The sequence below is a fragment of the Haliotis rufescens genome, unplaced genomic scaffold (genome assembly GCF_023055435.1).
Source record: "Haliotis rufescens isolate VD_foot unplaced genomic scaffold, xgHalRufe1.0.p SCAF_16, whole genome shotgun sequence".
Taxonomy (NCBI): domain Eukaryota; kingdom Metazoa; phylum Mollusca; class Gastropoda; order Lepetellida; family Haliotidae; genus Haliotis; species Haliotis rufescens.
The window spans coordinates 18621486-18642838 of NW_025963846.1; the positions used below are offsets into that span (position 1 = coordinate 18621486).

General features: G+C 39.7%; 1 protein-coding gene across 1 annotated transcript in view; it reads left to right on the forward strand.

The window, feature by feature from the left end:
* The window catches only part of LOC124121513 (epidermal growth factor receptor-like), a 135734-nt gene that overhangs the window by 36635 nt on the left and 77746 nt on the right, over window positions 1-21353 (forward strand). Inside the window, exon 3 of the mRNA XM_046484535.2 lies at window positions 12613-12696. Within this exon, the coding sequence (XP_046340491.1) occupies window positions 12613-12696 (84 nt within the window). The remainder of the gene's footprint in view (window positions 1-12612; window positions 12697-21353) is intronic.

A 21353-nucleotide genomic window follows, 5' to 3' on the forward strand; every position in this document is an offset into this window, starting at 1 on the left:
TCTCGTAATGATATTATAGCAATATCATAGCCACGTACACCGGAATTCCACGCATTTTCTACTAGCCTCAGTTAGAAATAATATAAAGCAACCTTTTGAAAACTATTTCCAACCTTTAAAACATTTAAAAGCATCTCTAATTCCGAGGAAAATGTCTTTCTGCAAGCCAACTTCGGAGCCATGACAGTTGTATGTTCATGCAGATAATGTCACTAAACAAAGATTGCTTCGAGGAATGGATGAACCGTCCCATTCTTAGAGTTACGAGCAAGTATATTACCTCCCGTCATATGTTCTTAAGTGACTCAACAGAAGCAACCCATCAAACAAGTATATCCATGGTCTATTTGTCCCGACGTGGCATGTATACACACATATACGTCAAGTTATGATATGATTATACAAACCATTTCCATAATCATAAGAAATCTCTACTAAAAGCGAATCTATTGTACGATTCCGACTATAAAGTGATGATATGAGGTGGGGAATACCCTTAAATCAGTATAAATGACACGTACGCTGTAGTCTTTTGTACACACATTACTATTGTGAGGGGATCAAACAAAAGCGTTAATTAAAGGGTAATTCTGGGATGTAGTACGACTGGCACGGGCTTCATGTACTCCGTGTGTGTATAACCACAGATACACAATTAAGGGGCAAATAGCCTAACCTAAGTAGTTGGAGAGTTAACATTTAACATTTGAGTTAACATTTAACATCGCATTGAAATATCTGTCATATAGCGAGGGGAACACATTATATCTTTATTAAATAATATCAACTTTGGAAAGTAAAATATAAGGTAAATATCACAAATTAGACATGCAAAATGAGATTGCCCCAATAGGAAACATATATAACTATATGAACTTCCATAATGATTAAAGGCATGCTTTTATTACACCTACTTTCAAATAGCTAAAACAAAGGAACACAGTAGAGAAAAACACCTTTAACTTCTTGTCACAGGGGATTTTAAAAACAGGTTTAGTTAATTATTTCAATAGACAGTTTGATGCCTGAAGGCAAGACAAAGAATCGCAAAAGAGCAAGCAGGTTCACATTGAAATAGTTTGTAGAAATAGCTTACTAGATGCAACAGGCATCACCATTGAAAATGGAACAACTGTCTGGTTCTGTGGAAGATAAGACTTTCGATCCAATGACCATGACACTTGTTATGATGCTTCTGTCCTTCGATCCCGAAGTATAAATAGAACGTTGAGTGTCGCATTTTGCTGATAATATTTTTGTGGAAATAATTGATTCATAGTGTGAGCATGACAGAGACCATCTGCCAAGGAAGAGTAGGCAGAGTAGTGTGATACTACATCAACATCAGCATTTGCAGCTTTGATGTGTTACATTATCCAAACACCAAGTAATCGGCAAAATAATTGGGAGAGTCCAGGTAGGGAAAAGGTTTAAAGGGCAAGCTATGTAAGGGGAGAGTGCAGTGAACAATGGTCTCAACGTTAAACCATGGTATTGGGAAAGAGCAAAATGAGGAATGCTTCTGGGAAAACATGAATGTTCGACGAGAGAATAAAATGCGAGGGAAACTGAAAAGGGTCTTAAAAGAGTAACATAAGGTGCGTGGAAAGAGCAATTGAAGAGGGATGTAAAGAAAAACATAGGTATACGAGAGGGACTATTGAGGAGGTGAAGAGGCTCTTAAATGGTCGTAAGTACCATAAGACATGAATTGAAGAGGGGCTTAAGGGGACATAAGTGTGAGGGAGAGACACAGAAGTGGGCCTTAAGGGAAACATAGGTCTGAGAGATATGGCTTAAAGACGGACACTAAGAATAACATAAATAAATTGAATAGGAGCTTAAAGAAAAAATATGTATAAGACAAAGACTGAAGTGTCTCTGAACAGAGAACTTGAAAGGGATTTAAAGGGTTACGTTGGTCTAAGTGAGGTTATATTGAAGAGTGAGTTAGTGAGTATGGTTTTACGCCGCTTTTAGCAATATTCCAGCAATATCACGGCGGGGAACACCAGAAATGGGCTTCACACATTGTACCCATGTCGGGAATCGAACCCGGGTCTTCGGCGTAACGAGCGAACGCTTTAACCACTAGGGTACCCGACCGCCCCGCGTTATATTGAAGATGTGAAGAAGGGTTTAAAGAGTTAAATAAGTATAAGAGACATAAATTGAAGATGGGTTCAAGGGGAAACATACTGTGTTAGAGAGAACTTGGGCGGGTACTTAAATGGCAACATAAGTATAGAGACCAAAATTGAAGAGGTCTTAAGTGGTAACATAAGTGTAAGAGAGAGAGAGAGAGAGATAGAGAGAGAGTGTGTGTGTGTGTGTGTGTGTCTGTGTGTGTGTGTGTGTGTGTGTGTGTGTGTGTGTGTGTGTGTGTGTGCAACTCTGACTTTATTCAGACACCTTCTAAAAAGAAAACTAAAACTAATCAAAGGTTTATCAATGTTTTAACGGGTAGATAACCTACAAATACAAGGTACAAAAATGTTTACTTGGTTTTGGTAAACTTACAAATAAGAAGGGCGCAAAGTCATGAAACGAAATTCGTGTTGCGCTACGTGCGAACAACAGACACAATGAGGGGTATTGAAAGTGCAAATATCATTGGCATATAGAACTTTACAGAATTGGATAGATCCCTAATTGACATATCGTATTGAAAACATCGAAAGGGGCTCGTAAATAAGGCTTTGTCATGTCGGTCAATTTCCAAGAAGCGGGAGCGGAGCCTTTATATACAGAGGCTCCATATATGGTCATGTAGGATATGTCCTCCCAAATGACACGCTTGATCGCACAACAAGCCCGTCCCCTACATTCGGCAAGCCTCCGTTCACGGTCATCCTCGGCAAAGTAATCCTATTCTTCATCCCGTTTAGCACTTAGGCATTCTCCATTACACGACGGCGTGTCAAAGTAGACAGTGCTGTTTGTTGTAGTGGACTGTTTCATTGTTCTTCTTTGAAAATAAGTACGAAACAAATAATGAGTGAGTGAGTGAGTATGGTTTTACGCCGCTTTTATCAATATTCGTGCAATATCACGGCGGGGGACACCAGAAAATGGGCTTCACACATTGTACCCAACGAAACAAATAAAGAAATGACGCAGCAAAGGTGTCCCATCGCCAAAATTTATCCATATACCCCTCGAGATCGGTCGACAACTTGTATTATGTTGGTTACTGTAGAGCCATTTAGGAGTGAGTGAAAATGTAACGCCGCTTCGAACTGTAGTTTATTTATATCCCGGAGCTTCAGCTTGATGAAGGAGGAACCGGAACGTGATGAAGGACTTCGACGTTTGCCAGTTTCGTTGTAACCCACGAGCACGGTGTGGTGCTGACAAACCACGAATCATATTCAGAGAGAATATCAGAGCTCAAATGATGACACCAGGTTTTTTGCGAAAACAGTTTGCATGTCCTGCCCTACAGGTCGTACGACCACGAGCTTGATAAATCAAGGATCTGAGTACGCAACCCATACATCGCTGGACCCAACCATATAGGAATGCAGTAATAATTAGTATTTATTAAACGTAGATTGTACAGATGTAACCGTTTCGTGCAAATTTTAGATTAGAACTAAAAGAATACATTTGGCAGCAAGTCTGATTCGGCCCAGCCACAATTATTTACAGATTGTTGTGATATTACTAAAACATTACTGATTCACTTACCCAAACGTCAAGTATCGCATCACAAGTTGACAGACTATGCGATACTCAGCAACTTGTGAAACTTCAATGGCGACATGAGCATCAATTTCGCTGTGAACGGCTACCATGCACAGACAATTATGGCATTAAAGGAAATTGAAGAAAATATTTTTACGCTGCCCTTTATAGCTTCCAATTATATTAATTTATGAAATCTATCAGGACATAAATCAGTAGATATGCCCAAATGCAATGGTTTAGTGTCCTTGCTGATTCGTTAAACAGGGATGAAATGTTGAAAATGAAAAAAATCATTTCCAGTAGGAATTGGTCCTATTACTATCAAGCCATGTTGTTGAAATACCAATGTGTTATCAAGGAATTAAATCAGCCGACAAATCTACTATCTTCCTACCTATATATATTAATATTACATTTTGATTTTACCTTAAGGAAAAACATGACTCTTAGTCAAAGACGACGAATCTGGTCAATTCAATTACGTCTTCCACCAGGGGAAAAACATGACTCTTAGTCAAAGACGACGAATCTGGTCAATTCAATTACGTCTTCCACCAGGGAAATGGATCCAGTATTTTCAACAATTTCACATCCGTGGAAGGAAGATTGCATTCGTATTACTTGGATGACACAAGTAGGGAAGAAAATAAATAGCGAACACTCGGGATGTGAAACACTGTGAAAAAGGCTGTTTAAACTGGAAAAGTAATGAACCATATGACTACGAATATAATCACGTCGAAGCAATAATGTGTATGTACCATATTTTCAAGTTATTATATATGAAAACAAAATTTCTAAACACTCACATTTGTTAGATTTTTGGTTACATCTTGTTTGAATTTCCTTTTGTATCGGCGTACGGTCACCCAATATATGATGGTGAAAAAAGTGTTACCACAAGTAACTGTAACATTTTAGACAGACAAAACTTCCGATCCGCTAGACCTCCTGCCTCTACACTTTACATACATGAGTATCTTTTAAGTTACAGCGGACAGCAGCACAAATAAAACATTAATACTCGAGTGAGTTGTCAGTCTTAATTAAGGAAGCACGGATGAAAGGCTTGAAACTGTACAGGACGCTGTATCTCCTCAAATATGTTTTGGGGTAAATCGTAACACTTCACTTGCATATATGAGAGGCACTCAGATTGTATAGCACACCACTTTCCGAGCCAACGCGAACCGGACATCAAATAACAAAAACTATGCAAGCATTACCAGTTTTCAACCTACGTTAGTATTACGACGTCACACCGCTCATTGCGATGAAAAAGATATGCCTTAAACTTGAAAAACACTATTCTTGTCGATTTCTATAACAACCTGCCTTGCTGCATGAACTTTGAATATTCTGGTAGCCGCGACTCTAAGGTAACCTCTGACTGTACATATTGTTATTATAAAGTGCCAACGTCACAGATTGAGAAAGGATTAGTTCTGTATTAACCTTCCACGGGGACGCGGCCTTCAAATCAGCTGTTTAAATCAGATGTGGTATTTGTGATTGGAAACCTCTGAATCAAGACTCAGAATCCAATATTTTCCAAATTCATGGTAAAATGTGCTTTACTCATACCAAGTGGAGTGGTGTTTATGTTTACGGGGGTAATTTGTTGCTTTTGAAGAAAGACATTTATTCCCCACCGTTTTTGGTTTTATCAGTGCACTTCAAATAAAGACTTTTATTTACGTGTTTTTCTATGAATGTTTAAGCTACATGTAGTTTACACTTCTTCACAATATCCTTTAGGCACATAAGTGGGTGTTTGTATATTGACAAAAATAATATTTTCTATTTATCTGCTTTGCAAACATACTTCTGAATATCAAGGACGTGGTGCTGCAAGCGTACAGTAGTGTTAACTGGTATCCAGGGGTATTAACGGGTATTCTATGTACAAATATATTCATGTACACCTATCACACTCTCTCGTCGCTTGATCGAATGAGTGAACCATGAAGAATAATCAGAGAGAATCTGACTTTCGAATTGCAACGTCGAAGATGACTAGGCTATCCGCTCAATTCATCCTTTGATGAAGAAACAAGATGCATGTACTCTTACAAAGGCAGCAATTTCAACGCTAATAAGTAATTGGTTTGCCTTTTTGTAAGCTCAGGAATCTTCAAATACCTAAATGACATTTTCATTATCAATAAGAAGGTTTTAATATGCCTATTAGTAAGGTTTGATTACATTCAAAATAGAGTATGTACGCAATAAAACTTGCAACATGGTAAGGGTTTATTGATACATTGCGGCCAGGAAATATGGATGTCAGGATTATTCCGTAGTTCCTGGCAACAAACCAAGATTCTCCATACCAACATCAGTCATTGGAAAAAGAGAAAACTCCGAGAAAGTATCGAAATCCATAGAAAGAATGCATCGATTAACAGAGACCAAGGTATCAACCTTCCCAGCGTGTACTCTACTGTGCTATAATCACATCATCTACCACAACGGGCATTGATTGCCTTATTGGTTGTGTCACAACAGGCGTTGTCATCGTATATATCTTTGTACATTCGTCACACTTTGTGTTGTGTAAACACATCATGATTAAACTCGATGCACTTACTCAGCATTCACCTGATGAAGGAGCAAGAAGTAGCTCTGAAACATTGTACTCAGAAAAAAAGAAGCTGCTGTCAATGTTCTTCCAACTTCTAAATTCTTATCAGAGCCCCTAATGAAACCGATCTTGGCAGATATTCGGGACTGATTATTCTCTGGCGTTGACGTTTAATATTTACCTTTTGAATATACAATAAACATTCATTAATCAAGTTAAAGAACTACAACCCTTTTTTGCTCGGGTTTTCACCTTTTCGCGAACACCTGGTATCATCACTATTTTATAGTGATTCATAAACACGGTAGACACTATCGGAATCGTACAATCGACTCAGAGATATCTAATGAATATGGAAAGGGTTTTGTCTCTTTTATTTACAAGAATTCCAGATGAAGCAGTAGTGGTAGTGGTGGTGATGGTGGTGGTGATGATGGTGATGGTGGTAGCAGCGGTGGCGTTGGTGGTTGTGGTGTTGATGGGAGTTTTGTTGCTGGCATTAGTGATGGTGGTGGTAGTGATGGTGTTAGCAATGTTGGTTGTGTAGGGATGTAGAATATGGAGGTGGTGATGATGGTTGTGGTGGTAGCAGCGGTGGCGTTGGTGGTTGTGGTGTTGATGGTAGTTATGTTGCTGGCATTAGTGATGGTGGTGGTAGTGATGGTGTTAGCAATGTTTGTTGTGTAGTGATGTAGAATATGGAGATGGTGATGATGGTTGTGGTGGTGGCAGCGGTGGCGTTGGTGGTTGTGGTGTTGATGGTAGTTATGTTGCTGGCATTAGTGATGGTGGTGGTAGTGATGGTGTTGGCTGTGTTGGTTGTGTAGGGATGTAGAATATGGCGGTGTAGTGATGCTGGCGGTGCTACTGATAGTGGTGTTGGTGGTGATTACAGTGAAAGTCTTGGTGGTGGTAGTTATGATGTAGGTAGTTTGTGTTGATGATGATGGTGGAACTGATGGTGGTAATGGTGGCTGCGATGAAGGAATCAGTAACATAATAAGTGGAAGTACTGGCGGTAGCAGCGATTGATAGTCGCTTACAATAGAAGCTACAGTGACTTATAAATTAACATTTCCAAAATTGTAAGAGATATTAGTTTCTGGTATTAGTTGTATCATGAATTTATTAATGAATGAGTTGGGAACATATTACAACCAGTTGTGAAGTATGACAGTTGGTGTCCATCGATCTGAAGGGCGATAGGGGTAAGATGGGAAACAAAGGGACAACATTCTGTAGTCACGAAAGCAGTGTCCAGTGACCCTTTCTTGCACAATATAGAGTGGGATTCGCTCAGTCATAGTGATGCCACCCAACACCATAAACGATCCACCGCTAAATCTGTCATGTCATTGGCTTGACGTTCATTTCGAGGTCGCGAGATACGACCACGCCAATCAGGGAAGTGCATAGTGAATCAGGACTCATCTGAAAGCATGACACGTGACCAGCGATTATTACCCCAGTTTCAACGTTGAGTACACCATTGACGTCTGTTGGCAATATGAGGATTTCTAATTGACCCTTAACGGGGCGGTCGGGTAGCCTAGTGGTTAAAGCGTTCGATCGTCACGCCGAAGACCCGGGTTCGAATCCCGACATCGGTACAATGTGTGAAGCCCATTTCTGGTGCCCCCCGCCGTGATATTGCTGGAATATTGCTTAAAAACCAAACTCACTCACTCACTCTGACCCTTAGCTTGTTGACAGTTTGCAGTTGTTTTTTTCGCCGTTTGAGCTCGATTTCGTAGAGCTTGGTTTTGGATCACCCGATCCTGTACTCATGTCGCTGACTTGGGACGCCCTGAACGGGGTCGATCGTCAACATTTTGGGTTTGTTGGTACTTTTTCCATAGTCTGCTGATCAGAGACTGTGAAACATTGTACGTATTGGCCACTGCAGGTTCCTGCCTGTTTCAAGATGTCAATAGCTTGTAGGCATTCCGTGTTTTGCAGACGCTGCAACGCTAGTTCATAGTCAAACAATGACTGAAATCAAGTAAATCACAACTTATGATAATCAGAATCAATAAGACATGACTAATGGTCCTCAGAGATTAATCGACCGTCCTTGAATGTGTCAAAATCAGGCTTCACAAACTACGCACGTATGTGGCGCACGTGCAAACTTCAGGATGTGTTTTGGTATTACGTTTTACAGACATAAACGTTCTTGCAAAGGACGTTTGTCGCCAACACATATCTTTGTTGTAATGCTTGACGTTAACATTTATATTTCATGATGTCATACTCTTTTTGAAGAGTAAATATGCCATCAATTCACAGATTGTGTGTGTGAACATGACACATCAAGTCCATCGCCATCAGATGCGAGTAATCAGAGACTATAAGGGGTTCAGGTTTTGTTATTTCAAACGGCTCGTTCAGTGTACAATGGTGTAAAGCTGTGTTGATACCACCCAGAGACGTGGCTGTGTCAACAGAAAAGTATTATCTTTGAAAGACGTCCAGACTGGGCATTGAATTACAAGTTGTCAAATATTGACATACTGATCCGGTTATTGATAAATCTGATATTCATTGAACATATCCGTCTCTCTGGGATATTCGGTTTACAGAAAAATAGACATGGCTATATTTATCTTCCTTCAGATATATGAGCTAAAGCACTATCTTCACAAATACGAGTATGTACTTGGTCTAACATCACTTATAGGCACAGACATGCGATTGGTAGATATTTCCTACTATCTTATTATAAATATTTGAAACATGTTAAGTTGAAAGGAAGTCTTGGTACTCAGTATGGTGTGCATGTTAGTTAATTAACGATAAGTCGCTAATACCATCTTAAAGCAGTGACGAAACATTAAACTATTAAAATGTCCATTACTTCACCTTTATAAACGGGTTTTTTATTCTTATTTGTGCAGTCGTGTCCAGTACAACCCATGATTTGCGTGTGCGTGCGTGCGTGTCTATGCGCGTGCGTCACCGATATAAACAATATGTCGGTTATATTACGGTGTGTCAGCTAAATGTGTTAGAGACGTCCAAAGTGACGTAGGTTGGAGACCTTTTCTTTGGTGAAACTCAGGCCACGGGCAGGATCAGTGTTGAGAGATCAATGTTCATAGCCTATCGAGATTCGAATACACGACCAGCGGATACTGGCATCAAAATGTACGGTAGAACATATATAATTTCATAATGATATTTATCAATCACATGTTTGTCTGGTCCAGACTCGATTATTAACAGGCATTTGTCATATGGCTGGAATATCGTCTAGTGCTGTGTTGAAAATCAAACAAAACAAACAAACGGACAGATATATATCGCTCTTAAGGTACATTCGTCACGCCAGGTGTCCGCCCCCACCCATCCAATTAACAGAATCGTGCCCAAAGCAATTACTAGCCACGTATCTTACCTGCTGAGCTTTTGAACAACATCATAACAAGTGTAACTCTATTCATTCCGATCATTACCTGAGTCCAATGATGACGTAGTTGTTTGCATCAAATGTCATTACTGGCTACCATAAAGAAAGTCGGTTGATTACAATGGGTTCCATCTTACAGACTGACTTTCATGTTACTTTCTGGTCAATGTGTACCGTGTGAGAATGATTTGTACCCAGGTCACATTGGTTGCGTTTCCTTGGCTCCGTGGGGATTCCAGGACAGAAAGGGTCCCCATTCTAGGAACCATTCTGGATTTAATGTTGAAATGCGATCTTTGGTGAAAACTTACAAAACATTATTATTTGTAGTTTGTGTGGGTCCTAGACAGCCCATTTGGAACCTTTCATTGGAGTATTCAATAATCCCACGTAAGTGTGTACGCTCCCTTCATTCCTTGGACCGACCGTTGTCAAGCATCAGCATCTCTGGTTTACATCTGTATCTCCTGCATTGCTTACAAGGACTAGTCCGGCTCTGTGCTATAAGCACCAGGCCGACAGTAATTGATGTCATATTGGGCAGAAACGTTATTTTCCTTATTACAATAACAAAATTATCAATTCATTACACTGAAGACATTCGTCATTCCCCAATCCTGGTCGGCCTAAACATTAAGCATACATATTTAGGTCCCAGGAATCACAGAGATCTAATCGCCCACAAATCACATGTATTAATTGTCGATCACCTACAAACATTCGCCGTGCATGCCGCCTTGCTAACGCCAGATATAAATCATCGACGACAGGGTGGAAGAAGAACCATCAGAATTGAATTATAAGACTCTAGTGATGGACGTGATCCTCAAAATAGATTTACCTTGTTGAAGGTGACATATATTTGTCGAATCGATGACCCTGCCAGAATAGTGACGTGTGATTATCCTGGAGTTTTGCCATTAACCAGTGTAAATAGGATTGATTTAGATTCCAGAAGCTCTCTTATATAGCTGCATTAAATGCGTGTAGAATTAAATGTTGAAACGTTAATGCACGTTGCCTTATTACCACTCTGTGCAAATATGCAACGTAAGGCTATTATGATTTGTTGGATTCCGGTGTTAGGATGTAGGGATATATAAATATTTGTCGTCATTGAAAGGTTCCAAATGATCCCTAGTTTTTGGTAAATGAGTGATTTGGGTTGTATCACCTCTAAGAACTGTATTTGAGTTATGTCACGCCTGATGTGGGAAGAAATCCTAAAGTGACGCAGGTCTTAGATGGTGTCCAGTTCGGAGAAACCCACGCGCAGGACATGGTGCTGACGAACCTAGAAACATAATCAGGGCGAATCTGGGATACTAACACACCCAGGTTTGTCAGCACGGCGCCCGTGTGGGTGGGTTCCATCAAGGCGGTAAACATCTACATCCGGATCTCCTCCAACGTAAACATCCATCCACGGCTGATCGGGATAATAAATCGTTTAAGTATTTGTGGATACTGTTAAGCAAATAAATTGCTCTAATAATAGAAACCAGTGCCTTTTACACGGACGAACGTGTATGATTGAAAACGTCTTAGTGGTAAGGATTAGTTGAGTAAACGTTATTTCCCAATATTCAAATACTAATTTTAATGGCTGTTACTCGATAACGTTTCAGAAATGTACAATTCGTGCTTCCTTTTATACTCTCTCTCTGTGTTTATTATCCGCAATAAATCATCTTATTGATTAATTATCTTTCCTAAAGGGTTTGGGGTTTTTTTAATTGCCAAAAAATAGTTTTTTCGACAACAGACACAATTGTAACGAGCCACTCAATGTTGTTGCCTCTGGATATGATATACGTATAGTGACAGCTGCTTGGAGTTTGCGCTAAGAGACGACTGATTCATAGAAGAAATGTTCCCTTCGGGTGTTGATGCATTGGCGTTATTAACTATTTGAACTGTCCTCCCAGTGAAGAGACCGTGGTCTCAGCATCAGTTTAATTCTCAATGATACCTCATACTTTGGTCGTACCTTTCATGGCCTCATTCAAAGAGGGAATTTGCTTTCGATTTTACCATAGATTTTAACGATCAGTTACAAACGACATCTTGTTCTGCATCTTAAAAGAAAGTTTTAGCAGAGTGGTTGAGGAGTCTAGTCGTTAATAAATTGGCTAGTCACGCTAGTCCCAGCATGTGATAATGCGCCTCTCATCGAGATATGGATTGAACATGACCACAAGAGGCGTAAACTCATTCTCATACACCTACATGTACGTCCATAATTAGACGACATTGCAATAACAAGTGCTGAACATATACAATGTGTATGAAGCCAAACATTGATGTGAAGCGTGAGACTTCCTATGCTCGAGTGAGTGAGTTTGGTTTAACGCCGCTTTGAACAGTATTTCAGTCATAACGGCGTGTCAGGTTAATGTGAGCGGAAAGCCACTTTGCTGAAACCAACGAGCACGGGAATGGTGCTGAAATATAATCGGAGCGAACTGGGATTCAAACCCACAATCGTAGGTTACTGGCGACCCCAAGGGACCGGTGCTCGAAGGTTGTTCTAATAACTAAGTAACGCCTTGATTTGGCTAAATAATTACAAAAGTTATTAAAAGATTACTAGGCTGAAAACAGACGGCGAAACACTGCACACTTCAGGTCCAAAACACAACTATGAAACCCGTATCAAATACACACCACCGAATAACCATTTCGGGGTTGTTTTATTTTTAGCCTCCATCAAACATGGGTGTATACTTTCCTTCATTATATACATACAGATTGAACATTTACGTGATACGTTAATCATACTTCAGATATAACACCAAGTGTGGTTCTGTTGAGTTATCATGTTGAGGCAGGTTTAAAGCTCATGTTGATCGGTGTACCAATTTTACATTTATGTTCAAGTAGAATGAGATATGTTTATTTATAGACATTTTCTTTTCTTTTTTTCCAGATATATCAAATCCGGAAGGTTGCACTCTCTACGTCAAGGCCTACGGTTTCTATCTGCGACAGTTAAAGCAAATTTAGCGGTTGTGTGAGTATTCCAACTCTTGTCGCCATGTGATTGTCAAATAGACAATAGAGGCGTGCGTAAATTCATCTTCCCGCGGCAAGAGAGTTAACTGACTTTAGAAGTCCTGTTTCCACCCTTGCCGAACTAGGCTGGAATAACTGGGCTCGATCGTAGAGCCACCAGTGGCTGTTACCAGTTATGTCCCTTTTAAGCCTCTCCTATGGACCAATCAGATTCCACCTCTCGTATCACTTGCGTTCGCTTCACACAAAATGGTGGCGCCCAGTCAGGACGATCTGATCTATAATCAAGATCTATATTGTGATAAAACGGGTCTTAGATCGCGAAATGCATCAAATCACGTGAGCACCTTGATTAAAAACATGAAAAGATTTGGAAAATATCTGCTGACAACGAGTTGGCGGTCTTCATGTTTTGCAAATCCTGCAATCGACCGAAATCTGCACGACAGTTTACGAACCGGATTTCGATTTCGGTGCGAGATTTTCATTGGACTATGCATAGACTCGTTAGTCCAGCCAAAATGTAACTCCATAATACCAGTCTAGTTCGGCAAACTGGACTTTAAAAGTCAGTTAACTCTCTTGCCCCGGGAAGATGGCATAAATTGGACACGGGCTGTTTCGTTAACGGAACACTATTGGAAATCTGTCTTCGTTTGTGTACTCACTGTTTAACTATTTTATTCACAGTTTCAAATGTTAATATTGTGTAACAATGTGGTTCATATGTAGTCAAAGGTGTAAATAATGTGTGACAGTGTGGTTCATCTCCAATCGCAGGTGTAAATATTGTTTCACAATTTGATTTATCTCCAGTCATAGGTGTAAATACTGTGTGATAATGTGGTTAATCTCCGGTCACAGATGTACATATTGTGTGTCAATGTGGTTTACCTTTAGTCAGAGGTGTAAACAATGTTACAATGTGGTTCATCTCTTGTCACAGGTGTAAATAATGTGTGACAATGTGGTTATCTCATAATCACAGGTGTAAATATTGTGTGACAACGTGGTTTATCTCCAGTCAGGGGTGTAAATAATGAGTGAGAATGTGGTTTATCTCATAATTACAGGTACAACTTGTGTGTGACAATGTCATTTATCTCCAGGCAGATGTGTAAAAACTGTGTGGTTAATCTCCGGTCACAGATGTAAATATTGTGTGTCAATGTTGTTTATCTTCAGCCACAGATGTAAATATTATGTGGCATTGTGATTTTACCGCCAGTCACGGGTGAAAACAGTGTCTGACAATGTGGTTCATCTCCAGTCAGAGATATCAATACTGTGTGGCAATGTGGTTTCACAAACACATGCAAAGGCAAGTCAAGCGTTGACCTTAAACACGGAAATTGCATCGAACATTATATTGGTCACTCATCTTTACTAACGCCTTGAATGTTGTAACCTGGTCGGACTACTTTTAAGGATGAGTCGGATGGCGCTCTTTGAAATCTCTTTAAAAGAGCTTGCTCGATTGTACCCCAAAGGTTGTGAATCTTCTGGAATATTGCTAGACACAAAGGGAAAGTAGATTAATGAATAGGTTACGTTGATAGTTTTGGAATAGATAGGGATTTGGCCGTTTTGACAATAATTGAACGAGATGAGATCAAGGATATTCCTGAAGCATAAGTTACATTTCTTGGCCAAATTCCGATACGTAATACTATGCATGCCGAAACAGATCATCAAGGTGGGGAAGACAATTCGTGTCCCTGGGGGTGCCTTCTTCTTGACAAAATACCATGTTAAAAAAGTTGACATGATGGTATCTGTGAGGAAATCCAGCATTTCACATATTTTTGCTTTCATTTATGCCAAATTGTTCTGAATCTTTCAAGAACGAGAAGCAGCTATACATACATACATACATACATACATACATACATACATACATACATACATACATACATACATACATACATACATACAATGTTTCCTTAAAGTTAAATCTTTTGACAAACTTTTTTTCTTAAATTGCAAAAGTCAAGCAGCAAATTCTTGAGTTCTTGAGAATCCAAAAGGTATTATTTACACTTGTTTTAAACATATTCTATGAATCTATAGAAAAGCATTCCTTGATTGTATTATGGATTATGGTTGATTTTTGTGACAGAGATTTGGTGTTACATTTGCTGAATGTTTCTGGAGCAGTGGAGCTTTGGAATGCAGTAATAGACACGTCTTCATGCAACCGCGCGTCTGTTTTCACAACTAACACCATTTAACAGAAGCGCCGGGGCTCTAAACAATCCAATAATGCTTTCAGGAACAGGCATGGTGTGAAATTGATGGAAAAGTTCCTGTTCACGACACTCGGTCGCTTAGACCTCAAAGTGTAATGTCCCTCGATGGTGGTTTACTGCTATAAGAGTCATTTCTGTCAACATAATCATTATAAAATGGACTTAATGATCCGGGGCAATACATGTAAGTGAAGCCGGAGACATTGTGATGTATAGTAACACTCTCTGCAACCTCCTCGCTGCACGGAGATCGACTTAACTGATCATGCATATGTGTAGCAAGCCTCGCACGTCAAATTGTACCACGTTAACTCGAAGTGTGTTGTCAGGGTGACAGAGCGAGTGAATATTGTTATTGGCCTTGTAGTGATGGAAGAATCAAAGCCCGATTAACCTTGGAACTGGAATTCTTTTCATAAAGCGCTACAAAACGTGAACAGGGCCCCGTTCCACAAAGCCATCTTACCGCTAAGGTGATCGTAACTCCCTTACCTTAACACTGGCTTACGATAGTCGGAGCGCTAAGATCGCTTCGTGGAACGGTGCCCAGATCTTGGACTGTCAGCACCATACCCGTAGCCATTGGTTTCACCACAGCGGTAACCGTCTCCATCATTTTAGAGACTCTTCATCACTGTTGTTGCAGGATGCCAGTGACGACGGCTACGAATGCATTATGCCTCATAAAGTGTTACGAACGTGATCCTAAATATAACATTTGTCACGATGACAGTACCTAAGATTGCTCCGAATAAAGATTAGTGAACTTAAATGATCGCGCGAGGCTGGTTTTAAGGCACTCTTAAAGTACTGTCGGAAATGCTAGAAAACTGCTGCTTTTTGCCTGTTTAAAAGGATATAATTTTACACAGACTGTTGTTATTGAAATATCGAGTAACTACCGATCGCCCTACCTGTGGTTTGAAGTATTTCAGTCTAAAGAAGTCCTATCAACAAGTTTACAGGAGACAAATTCGAACGAAAACAGGAAATTCACATTTATTCAAAGTCCAATGATGGCAGTCTGACGGACTATAGAAATATGCACACGTGACTCCGTTATTATGATAATAATGTAGTCTTCATAAAACATCTAATCCACACACAAAAATCATTTGGAGAAAAATCTAAATGTGCATCTTCCAAAATGACAAAATGACGCTGCGTTTGTTTTGTTAACATTGCTCCCATGATGCATGTTACATTACACTTGCATAGCCATAACCTTGGTACAAGATATGGCGTCTGTACTGGGAAATGTATACAAGATTTTTACACTTTAGAGAGATAGACGGAAAAAACATTTATTAATTTAGATGAATTCCCGAACTGCCCAACCTATGGGGTTTTCAATTCATACGATCAAGTCTACGGTATGCTAAGAAAACAGAAAGGTATAAAAACAAAACTGGGACGCAACAGGATATCAGACAGTTTTGATACAGGGTGATTAGGCGTATAATATACAAGCTTTATGAGCAGAGGTAACCCTGACTTGTAGTAGAATTTGGGAGGAATTAAAGATACAATCAATGTTAACTGCACTAACTATTGTTCTCCAAGAGATGGAATTTCTATACATTATGGAGATGACCGAGCTCTTTTCAGGCGAAAATATTCCATCCTGTCTATGATGTCACATTATCTCCGAACCATTCATAACTATCACAGTCAAGGCGTCAAGATAACTTACCTTGATGAAGCTTTCCACTGACTACGTGTGGCTATCGGCAGATGAACAAAAAGCACACATGGTACCATCAGGTAAAGGTAATCGTGTCATTGTTTTGCACGCTGCAACCCATGATATGGGGCTTATTGATAGATGTGTGCTAGTTTTCGAGGCGAAGAAGAAAACTGGAGATTTTCATAAGGAAATTATAAGAGGTGATGTGTTCATAGAGGGGTTGGAACAACCATTTTAAACAACGTCAGTGTCATTGTCATGGATAACGCCAGTTAATATAACGTCCGGGAATCAGAATCTGTCGCCCAAACCATGAGTAGTGTGAAGGCGACCATACAGGAATATGACATTGTCGATTTCAGACCATAGTTCAACTCATGGAGAAAATTCGACTGAATAAGAAACCAGTAAAGTACCAGATATATGTGCTGGCGGCACAACACGGTTACGTTGTCTTACGTACGCCAGTCAGACATTTTGAGCTCAACCCTGTTGTGCTCATCCTGGCTAAGTGTAACGGGTTCGTAGCAAGACATAGCACAACATTCAAAAGTATAGATTCATATTCGTCATCAGCGGAGATAAATGCTACCTCAAGAAACCATCTGTAGAACAACAAATACTTCTGGATTCCAAACCGCAACCTTCCATTACTCATCCCGTTTCATAGCTCTTAACTATTCTATCATGATTCCAAGTAAATATGATGCAGTTCATATCCTAAATTGCTACCCCATCAACGCATGTCAATTAAGTACAACAACAGCATTATTTTGAGACCACCCCCAGCTCGATGACCACCACTCCTCCCCACTCTTAGCTTAAACATTGAAAACACAGTCCGTGTATAGATTTAATTACCGTGGGTGTTCTTGGTAAGACAAAAGATCCCGATAAACTCATGCGTGTCGCATTAGGCAACCATACGGAGCGGTGGTCAGACTGGATGACTTTATTGATTGATTGCCATCGTACCCCAGCGGCGTAGATCGATTATCATGATGTCAATCATGGTGTCTGGTCCATCCTGAGGTTGAATATTGCTGAGTGTGGCCATAAACAAAAAACAAACATATTTGCTACAACACTTCAGACGCGAAACTGCAGCACAAGATGTTGTGAAGGTAGTGCATGTATTCTAATTGCGCTGGAAGAAGTCCTTGAAGACATGTCCGACTTGTTTGTCGGTGAGGTGTAAACACTGTTACAATGTGGTTCATCTCTTGTCACAGGTGTAAATAATGTGTGACAATGTGGTTATCTCATAATCACAGGTGTAAATATTGTGTGACAACGTGGTTTATCTCCAGTCAGAGGTGTAAACAATGTTACATTGTGTTTCATCTCTTGTCACAGGTGTACATAATGTGTGACTATGTGGTTATCTCATAATCACAGGTGTAAATATTGTGTGACAACGTGGTTTATGTCCAGTCAGGGGTGTAAACAATGTTACAATGTGGTTCATCTCTTGTCATAGGTGTACATAATGTGTGACAATGTGGTTTATCTCATAATCACAGGTGTAAATATTGTGTGACAACGTGGTTTATCTCCAGTCAGAGGTGTAAACAATGTTACAATGTGGTTCATCTCTTGTCATAGGTGTACATAATGTGTGACTATGTGGTTTATCTCATAATCACAGGTGTAAATATTGTGTGACAACGTGGTTTATCTCCAGTCAGAGGTGTAAACAATGTTACAATGTGGTTCATCTCTTGTCATAGGTGTACATAATGTGTGACAATGTGGTTTATCTCATAATCACAGGTGTAAATATTGTGTGACAACGTGGTTTATCTCCAGTCAGAGGTGTAAACAATGTTACAATGTGGTTCATCTCTTGTCATAGGTGTACATAATGTGTGACTATGTGGTTTATCTCATAATCACAGGTGTAAATATTGTGTGACAACGTGGTTTATGTCCAGTCAGGGGTGTAAACAATGTTACATTGTGTTTCATCTCTTGTCACAGGTGTACATAATGTGTGACTATGTGGTTTATCTCATAATCACAAGTGTAAATATTGTGTGACAACGTGGTTTATCTCCAGTCAGAGGTGTAAACAATGTTACAATGTGGTTCATCTCTTGTCATAGGTGTACATAATGTGTGACTATGTGGTTTATCTCATAATCACAGGTGTAAATATTGTGTGACAACGTGGTTTATGTCCAGTCAGAGGTGTAAACAATGTTACAATGTGGTTCATCTCTTGTCATAGGTGTACATAATGTGTGACTATGTGGTTTATCTCATAATCACAGGTGTAAATATTGTGTGACAACGTGGTTTATCTCCAGTCAGGGGTGTAAATAATGAGTGAGAATGTGGTTTATCTCATAATTACAGGTACAACTTTTGTGTGACAATGTCATTTACCTCCAGGCAGATGTGTAAATACTGTGTGATAATGTGGTTAATCTCCGGTCACAGATGTAAATATTGTGTGTTAATGTTGTTTATCTTCAGCCACAGATGAAAATATTATGTGTCATTGTGATTTTACCGCCAGTGACATGTGAAAACAGTGTCTGACAATGTGGTTCATCTCCAGTCAGAGATATAATTACTGTGTGGCAATGTGGTTTCACAAACACATGCAAAGGCAAGTCAAGCGTTGACCTTAAACACGGAAATTGCAACATTATATTGGTCACTCATCTTTACTAACGCCTCGAATGTTGTAACCTGATCAGACTTTTAAGGATGAATCGGATGGCGCTCTTTGAAATCTCTTTAAAAGAGCTTGCTCGATTGTACCCCAAAGGTTGTGAATCTTCTGGAATATTGCTAGACACAAAGGAAAAGTAGATTAATGAAAAGGTTACGTTGATAGTTTTGGAATAGATAGGGATTTGGCCGTTTTGACAATAATTGAACGAGATGAGATCAAGGATATTCCTGAAGTATAAGTTACATTTCTTGGCCAAATTCCGATACGTAATACTATGCATGCCGAAACAGATCATCAAGGAGGGGAAGACAATTCGTGTCCCTGGGGGTGCCTCCTTCTTGACAAACTATCATGTTAAAAAAGTTGACATGATGGTATCTGTGAGGAAATCCAGCATTTCACATATTTTTGCTTTCATTTATGCCAAATTGTTCTGAATCTTTCAAGAACGAGAAGCAACTATACATACATACATACATACATACATACATACATACATACATACATACATACATACATACATACATACATACATACATACATACATACATACATACATACAATGTTTCCTTAAAGTTAAATCTTTTGACAAACTTTTTTTCTTAAATTGCAAAAGTCAAGCAGCAAATTCTTGAGTTCTTGAGAATCCAAAAGGTATTATTTACACTTGTTTTAAACATATTCTATGAATCTAAAGAAAAGCATTCCTTGATTGTATTATGGATTATGGTTGATCTTTGTGACAGAGATTTGGTGTTACATTTGCTGAATGTTTCTGGAGCAGTGGAGCTTTGGAATCCAGTAATAGACACGTCTTCATGCAACCGCGCGTCTGTTTTCACAACTAACACCATTTAACAGAAGCGCCGGGGCTCTAAACAATCCAATAATGCTTTCAGGAACAGGCATGGTGTGAAATTGATGGAAAAGTTCCTGTTCACGACACTCGGTCGCTTAGACCTCAAAGTGTAATGTCCCTCGGTGGTGGTTTACTGCTATAAAAGTCATTTCTGTCAACATAATCATTATAAAATGGACTTAATGATCCGGGGCAATACATGTAAGTGAAGCCGGAGACATGGTGATGTATAGTAACACTCTCTGCAACCTCCTCGCTGCACGGAGATCGACTTAACTGATCATGCATATGTGTAGCAAGCCTCGCACGTCAAATTGTACCACGTTAACTCGAAGTGTGTTGTCAGGGTGACAGAGCGAGTGAATATTGTTATTGGCCTTGTAGTGATGGAAGAATCAAAGCCCGATTAACCTTGGAACTGGAATTCTTTTCACAAAGCGCTACGAACGTGAACAGGGCCCCGTTCCACAAAGCCATCTTACCGCTAAGGTGATCGTAACTCCCTTACCTTAACACTGGCTTACGATAGTCGGAGCGCTAAGATCGCTTCGTGGAACGGTGCCCAGATCTTGGACTGTCAGCGCCATACCCGTAGCCATTGGTTTCACCACAGCGGTAACCATCTCCATCGTTTTAGAGACTCTTCATCACTGTTGTTGTAGGATGCCAGTGACGACGGCTACGAAAACATTATGCCTCATAAAGTGTTACGAACGTGATCCTAAATATAACATTTGTCACGATGACAGTACCTAAGATTGCTCCGAATAAAGAGCATGGGAACTTAAATGATCGCGCGAGGCTGGTTTTAAGGCACTCTTAAAGTACTGTCGGAAATGCTAGAAAACTGCTGCTTTTTGCCTGTTTAAAAGGATATAATTTTACACAGACTGTTGTTATTGAAATATCGAGTAACTACCGATCGCCCTACCTGTGGTTTGAAGTATTTCAGTCTAAAGAAGTCCTATCGACAAGTTTACAGGAGACAAATTCGAACGAAAACAGGAAATTCACATTTATTCAAAGTCCAATGATGGCAGTCTGACGGACTATAGAAATATGCACACGTGACTCCGTTATTATGATAATAATGTAGTCTTCATAAAACATCTAATCCACACACAAAAATCATTTGGAGAAAAATCTAAATGTGCATCTTCCAAAATGACAAAATGAC